The sequence below is a fragment of the Camellia sinensis genome, chromosome 3, assembly GCF_055761805.1.
Source record: "Camellia sinensis isolate YWXY chromosome 3, ASM5576180v1, whole genome shotgun sequence".
NCBI classification, from domain to species: Eukaryota; Viridiplantae; Streptophyta; class Magnoliopsida; order Ericales; family Theaceae; genus Camellia; species Camellia sinensis.
The window spans coordinates 210,119,272-210,127,276 of record NC_138963.1 but is presented as its reverse complement, the minus strand read 5'-3'; the positions used below and the strand labels follow the sequence as shown (position 1 = coordinate 210,127,276).

Sequence of the window (8,005 nt, the reverse complement as noted above, 5' to 3'; positions counted from 1 at the left end):
CCAAACTATCCCTAAAAAGTCAAAAAGTCAAAAAATTATTAAAAAAACTAAAAAAATCTATACTATTCAAGGGTAACTTGTGGGAGAAGCTACTCGGGTAAAATTATTATTTTACCTTTTGAATTCAACTACCCAAAAAGTCAAAAAGTCAAAAGGATAAAATTGTCATTTTGATTTTACTAGAATATTTTATTACACATTTTTTCTTAAAAAATTAAAAAGTTATCCCAAATATAAATCTTTTTTTCTCTACTTTTTTAACCAAAAAGTCAAAAAGTGGACTTATATAACACATTCCAAACAACTACTTAGCATTTTGTAATAAAAGTTTTTTTTTTTTAACATCAAAAAAAGACGTTCTATGGAGTTATCATAGTATCATTGGGCCTTAGTCCTAAGATAACCGATTGTCGGTCAGATTTAACCCAATCCAAAGAAAGTTGTTAAATTTTGACATGTTGAATTTTTTGTCAATTTTTTTTAATATATGTAATAAAACCTTTATGTAACAGAAATGAAAATGCTTGGTCAAGGGGAATAAAAGGATGTTTATAGACAATCATTTTAATTATGTTAATATCACTTCAAACACGTCCATGATTATATGATTTTTGTCATTATAATTTGTGTGTGAAAATAAAATTATTTCGTTGTGACTCAGGTGTCATAAATTTAAATTACAGAAACATTTCACTGCATGTGAATCTACCACTGAATATATCTAATCCCTTTTAAAACTTGCAATAAGAAGAATCACTGAAACTTCCCTTTATAATCCCATAATTCAAGACAATGTAAAATTGCTACACTCATGAATTGATTGTGCTCAGGCCAGACCCACCTGCATGCCAGTCAGAGACCATCAATTTACTGTTACATGGACCATGGTTGATAATTGTCAACATGATTGGGGAATATTCTCTTGGTCTTCTCACTAAAATATTACCATCTAACATTGTCTTTTTTCTTTTTTTTTTTAATTATTGTGGAGGAAAATCATCAGACATGTCACTTAGCTATGTCCCAGAACCTTTTCACTTCTACAAATGATTCTTCTAAGAGAATCATAACACCCTCGACTTTCTTTTCAAGTCTGAGAGACAAAATTTGACGAACATGGGAGCAAATTCAAGAACATTAAGGGTTTCATCCATGTTCGAAAAAACAAAAACCAAAAAAAAGAAGGGGAAAAAAAAAAAAAACATCATGGTTGTTTGTTTTAATTGCTAGTGTTTTTAACTCTTAAAGAACTGTCAAGTCATTTGATGAAGATTCAGCATAGTTCATTTGCCAATTCGGCCTCCCAAGAGTGAACTCTAGATTAAGCAACATGTCGGAAGATGACAATGCGCTATAATCCATATTTTCCTTGTCCCTGACAGACATGTGGAGGGCTGCCCCACGTTCATCCACCTAGATAGATTTAAAATAAATAAATAAATAAATCAAATATATATATTTTTAATTTTAGGTTTTAAAATGTTTGAATCACTTTTGTGGAGGACTCAATCATATGTAATACCTTGGCATCATTTGCTCCAAAATGAGAATAACTTAATGTGTTTTCTTGATATGAGTGGGTCCATCCTTGTGTTTCCATTGATGATGACAACAAACCTCTGCTCACAAATTTAGGAGAAATCATCAAACATATAGAGAATCAAGAATGAAAATCTTAAAACAAGAGAGTAAAACACTTGGTAGCTAGTGAGTCTCAAACTTGGACAAATTTAAGTTATTTAAACTATGTTTAGATTTCAGATTTGAGCAAATTTGTATAGAGAAAAAAATTATTAAAAAAATATCAATAAGTTTAGTGAATCTTCGCAATTTACTCGAATATTTACCAACGGTTTATATGACAGTCCACCTCAAAGTGAAGGCTTTCAAAGAAAAAAACAATATTTCAGTTAATTAAATTATCAATGTAGTTGGTAAAAAAATTTTATAAATGGAGAAGTCTCCCTAAAATTATTGTTAATTTTTTTTTTTTGATCGGCAAAAATTATTGTTAATTTAATATGCAATGTTTATCATTTTCATTTTAGAAGTCTTCTTCATGTCATGTAAATGGGGTGGAGTGGGGTCGAAGGTTAAATATGGTAATTACAAGCCAAACATGCTCCACGTCCATTAATGAAGTCAACAAAAACTACCTATGTTTGATAATTAAAATAAGAAAATAATAAGTTTAATTCTTAAATTCATTTTTCAAGTTCAATAATATAAAATAAAATAAAATAATTGACTGATAATTAAAGAAAATATAAAAAATAAAAAATATATCTTAAATATTTTGATATATTATTATGTTATTGAATTCGAAAAATAAATTTAATTTTAAATTAAAATAACATTATTCATAAAAATATCTTGTTTGATTAGAGACACTAATTGAGAGGTAGCACTTCACATAAACATTCTATTATAGTCGCATTGAGATTTGAGCGGACTCCTTGACTTTTAGAAAACCTTGAGATCCGTAGATTCTCAATCAAACGGCTATTAGGAAGCCAGAACTTGGCAGTCCGGAGACATGACGTCGGACTCATTCTAACGAGTACTCAAATATTTTATTAATATTTTTATAAAATATGAGTGTGAAATTTATATTTATGTAACATAAATTAATCTAAATAATTTAATAAAAATTTTAATAAAATATTTAAGATATTTAGTATTTTTTTTAATTGGTTAAAGTAATGATTTTTTAAAAAACTAATTCATTATATTTTTAGTAAGATCAATCATATTATTTTAGATTGTTTTAAAATGTCTCAAACACAAATATTAACAATTTTAAAAATTATATATTTTATATATAAAATGTAAATTTTTTAAAATGTACCTCAGAATATAAGTTAACAAGATATTACCAGTTAAACTAATGAAAAATGTTTGAGGGTCACAAAAAGTATGATTCAAATAGTTCAAAACTATCAAAATAACGTCGTTTTGTCAATTTTGAACCATTTAAACCACATTTTTTTTTAGCCCTCTACCATTGCTCTAAACTAATTACAAAATATATTTTGTTTACACACATGTCAAGCATGTAAACAAAACAATTTTCCACGTAGATCAACCAAATCATTGTACTTGAAACTCTACCTTATGTACACACCATCAACAAAGAAAGACACCATATATTGGACCAAAATAGAATTATCCACCTCATTTGTTGTCTATATACATTTGTATCTATGTTTGCATTCATTAGATGCCTTCATGTTAGTCAGGAGTATTTCTTTCAAGTTGTAATGATGGAAATGAGGATACGTACTTTGTTAATAAAATATGTTAGATTTGATGTATATTGTTGCACTCATTTTTGGTTAATTTAAATTTTTGACAATTAAATTCTTTTTTAGAGAGCACATAAATAAGATATTTATTGATTTATTTAAATCAAATTACCTATCCATTTTTTTACATGTTTTTTTATAATAAGCAAAAAAAATTATACTATGATTTTAGGAGGTTTTAATTTCAAATCTCATCTCTTACATTATCTCTGTTTTTATGTATGCTATTATATTTGTATTCATGTATCCTATTCTCTTCATATAAGATGGCAAGTGATTGACAGTGTTAGTTTGATTTACATTATTGCACCTATTTCCTGCCTGGCTCTCTCTCGGTCTATTCTCTCAATGCAGAAAACCAGATCACATGTGAGAGAAAATAATAGCATGAAGTTTTATATTTTGGGACAATGAGTGATTTAACAAAGCAAAAAAGAACAAAATTACATCCCATAAGTGGATGGTGGGTTTGGTTTTCAAATTAGTCAATCTACTGAACCAAATACCAAAATAGAGGGGTGTTTGGAAATGCACTTACCTAAGGGCATTTTGCATTTTTGGTGGTGGTGGTGATGGGTTGATAGAATAAGAAGGGTTGGGTTCAGCTTTCTCACATGATAATCCTGCATCAACTTCAACTACACCTGTCCTCTGGTGCAAACCTATATCTGTCTGCCCTTCACCTGCAACATTTCATAATCATGGAGAGCCCATTGCTCTTGCTTTATCAGACACACTTGAAATAATTCATAATCACAGAGACTGATCACTACAATCCTAACACAATTTTGTGCAGTTGGGAACAGTGAAACTCAACAGCTAGAACTAGAAGATTTATTAGTCACCCTTAGATATCATCACCAAGCTCAAAAACAAAGAGAACAATGGAAAATCAATAGAAATGGGATGCTTTAAGAGGAAAATCCAAATACCTGTTCCTTTGTCAGTGCTCTTCACTGTTCTATACATCTGCATGAACAACCGCATAAATTTTTGTTAGGAAAAAGTCCACATTGCTAAGATTACCCTATAGATGCCCTTTTGTCTTTATCCCTTGTACTGTACCCCAACTCCCACTACTGCATACATACAATCATCTATTCTATTATATAAAACAAATAATTTATTACAATTTCAAAACTTTGTCATGATTTTTGTCCTTCAAAAATGTTCATGTTGTTAAGTACTCCACTGAATATTTATTAATAATTTTTTAAATTTAACCAATCATCGTCGTTCATCAAATTACCAAAATTTTTAGATGTAAAATTATAAATGCTCCACTAGTATCAATTTAAATGTACAATAAATACATTAAAAAAAAGTTACCAAACAAAACATAATTATTAAAAAGAAAGACCAATCTATTTCATATGTTCAAAACGGTATTTGATTAAACATGAGAAAATACCATTCACTCAGAATTTCTAAACAGAAAACCAAATGATTTGACATTGACATTGACATTGACATTATTGCAATTAAAAACAGTAAACCCACCTGCAAATGACTCTTCACATGAGCTAGGGTGAGATCCTTGACATTCATCAACTCTAAAACAGATTTGGGTGTTGCTCCTGAGATATTTATAAAGTGCATAAGCTAGCCGTTTTTGTCAGAAATGTAATGCAAATAGATACCCCAATCAATCTACATTTTTATCTAAAATGAATAAAGTAATGTGAGTATAATCTGTAAAAATGTTTTTGGAATTGTTTAACTTACTTTCATGGCCGCCGAGGAGCTGAACCGCATGAACAAAGTGGGCATGGAGAGTCGAAGTCCATCGCATTCTTGGAGCTCTAACACTCTTCTTAACTCCATTGATCATTCTTGAATTTCTCTTGAACGCACGGCCATAAATTTGAGGTTGGTAGTTCTGATGATGATGATGTTGTAAGGGTAGAGGATTCAAAGTTGCCATAGCTTCAAACCCTAAACTCAATGAGGGCTTAACAGGACTATGATTGAAACCCATCTCTGTAGGAAAGAAGAAACCATTTTCATGGCTCAAATCGCTTCCGCAACCGCTACTACCGGACTCGGTCGTTGAGCTTCGGTCACTGTAGGATGATTTTCTCATCAACCCATCATAATAACCCATTCCTTTAACCTCACAATCTGAAATGGTCGGTGGACTGATCTGTAAAGACAGATCAGGAAAAGTTGTCGAACCAGTTCTCATGGTGTTTGAGCTTGGGAACAAAGATCACAAGAGAGAGAGATAAGGAATGAAATAAAAGATACTCAAAGAAAATGGGTTGGAAAGTTGAAGCCTTGATGGAAGGGGAATGAAGAGGGGCAAGGTGAGATTATGTCATGAGTGCCTTATGATTTGCATGTGTGTCTAGAGAGAGAGAGAGAGAGAGATGAGTATAGGCTTTTCAGTAGGATAGACATACATCTAGGGTTCATAAAGAATCAAAAGAAAATTAAGAGAGAGAGAGAGAGAGAGAGAGAGAGAGAGAGGGGGTGAAGGAATTGCAGAGGCTACTAGTAGTCAGCAAAATAATGCAGGAAAAAGAGGGAAGTAAACAGAGTTTTTCTTGGGATGAAGGCTTGAAGGAAAAGTTAGTGAAAAGGGGAAGCTGTGTATTTAAGCAGGCAGAGAGATCAGACTTTCTCTCTTTCCTTCTTTCTAGAGAGAGAGAGAGAGAGAGAGAGTGTGGGGGGTAGGAGGTCTGATTTCCTTATCTTTGCAATTACTACTAGCTTCTAAATGGGGAATGAAAAAGGAGGTTGCAGAGATGTAATGGTGGTTGTGCAGAGAAAGGTTGGAATTCGAGAAAACAAAAGGAGTACTGTTCAATGGAATATTGGAATTGGAATGGAATTGAGTCTCTCTCTCTCTCTTTCTTTCTTTCTCTCTCTCTCTCGACGTTGATGGATCGTGACCCATTTTAAATTGCTTGCTCTTTTTGTTTTTTAGCAGATTGCCATTGGAAGAACATTTTCTTTTCATGAATGAGGAATAAGTGGCAGGCCAAAATATCCATCCCTGTTGAAAAGGGAATAATTAATTAGATATATTTTTTAATATTTATTGATATTTTTCATTTTATTTTTAAAATCATTTCATCTAAAAGTAACAGTCTCATATCAATAAATACTTAATTGAAGCATCGGATGTTTTCATTAGGTTTTGTTTGGTTGTAACTTAAAAATTAATTGGTTAGAAAAAAACTCATATAGGAGTAGGAGAGGATGGTCTTTCACCATTTGAGTTAATGATATTTTCAATCCATAATATATAAATTATATCTATTTAGTTTTTAATGTATAAAATAATTTCAGTTTAACTTTCGAATCTAATTTCATCAACAGAAGTTATAGTTATGTATAAATGTGTATTTTTAGAAATTAAAATAACACCTATCACATGAGGATTAACAATATAATTGTTTTATACGAGTTCCTATACTAATGATACAAATCACATATTTTGAAGATTAAAAGTATAATTTTAAGTGACTTTTCATATTTATTTTTGACATTAACGGCATCGACTAATGAAGTTTGGTTGGGAGGCCAAATTGAAACAATTTTATACATTGAAACTAAATTGACAAAAATTAATAGGAATTAAAATGACACAAACAACATATTTGAGAACTAAAAATATAATTACCCTATAGAGGGAGAAAACAAAAATATTAAATGCACAAAATTTGAACACAAAAAAATAAATATATATATATATATATATAAATTATATATCATACGGTTAAAAGTTATTTAAATTATGATCTACACCCCCAAAACAAATTGCAATCATAATATTCTTAATGTTTATTTATTTACATGTAATCTTTTTGAAATAATAATAATAATAATTGTAAGCATGAAAATTTTCAGTCAATTACAGATGCCACATACTACAAAGGCCTACAAAATATGACATAATTATTGGCAAATAAAATATTGTCATGTGTCTAATTAGTCTCAAATCAATATTATATGGTGGTCAAATTAAATATTGTCATGTATTACATAGATGTAGAAAATCTTTGGCTAATCAAATTAAGCCACTTGTGACATTGAGGTGGTCAAACTAATAAAATTATGTCACACCTTTGAAGTAATATTTTGGTATCTATCTCTAAATAAATCAAAGATAATTATCAAAGAAGTTTAAGTTTATTAAGATTTTTCTCCACTCATGTCTATAAATAGAGGTGATCTCTACCATAATTTTACATACAATTTTCCATTTAATTCTACATACAAAAATAAACTTGTAGAGATAAAAATAAAAATCTACAGCAAGTCAAGTTAAGTCAAGAAAGAAAGCTCCATTGGAATAAAGCTCCAAAACCCTGAACGTCTCTCCCCAAAATCTAACAATCTCTATAAAATATTGTGGAAGCTGAATTTAATTGGATCAATAGGGACGAATGGACGAGTCCAGTCCGGGACATAATCTTTATTCGGCATTAATCCTAGTCAATTGAAGAGCCAAATAAAATAATCGACTTTCCAATCAGTAGAACAAAGGCCGAGTAAAAGTACATGTAAAGGATCGAGGGTAGGCCTGGCCCTAGGGCCCAAGGAGAATAATATAAATACACGATCATCAGTTAGAGAAAGGTATGTGAGAACTAGTGTGCTTAACTTAAGATACAAACAATCAAAAGAGCATACACTAACTTATCTGTCGGAGTGCTAATTCCGGCACCCCCGACCGGAGTGTTCATTTCTTT

At 30.6% G+C, this 8,005-nt stretch overlaps 1 protein-coding gene across 1 annotated transcript; it reads right to left on the bottom strand.

The window, feature by feature from the left end:
* Positions 1-753: 753 nt before the first annotated feature.
* On the bottom strand, positions 754-6,229 carry LOC114264670 (putative transcription factor KAN4). Its single transcript, XM_028205365.2, has 6 exons — positions 5,031-6,229; positions 4,806-4,882; positions 4,238-4,274; positions 3,844-3,988; positions 1,523-1,619; positions 754-1,413 (listed from the first exon to the last, which is right to left on the bottom strand). Exons 1-6 carry the CDS (start codon positions 5,488-5,490, stop codon positions 1,243-1,245), a joined length of 987 nt encoding a protein of 328 aa, XP_028061166.1. The 5' UTR covers positions 5,491-6,229; the 3' UTR covers positions 754-1,242.
* Positions 6,230-8,005: the final 1,776 nt, after the last annotated feature.

Excerpts from the sequence above, each read along its gene's own strand:
- LOC114264670 (XM_028205365.2), bottom strand. The coding sequence starts at position 5,490 with ATGAGAACTGGTTCGACAACTTTTCCTGATCTGTCTTTACAGATCAGT. Across the intron at positions 4,275-4,805 it reads ATGTGAAGAGTCATTTGCAG|ATGTATAGAACAGTGAAGAG; the intron begins GTGGGTTTACTG and ends TTGTTCATGCAG. Across the intron at positions 3,989-4,237 it reads GAGCACTGACAAAGGAACAG|GTGAAGGGCAGACAGATATA; the intron begins GTATTTGGATTT and ends GAAATGTTGCAG.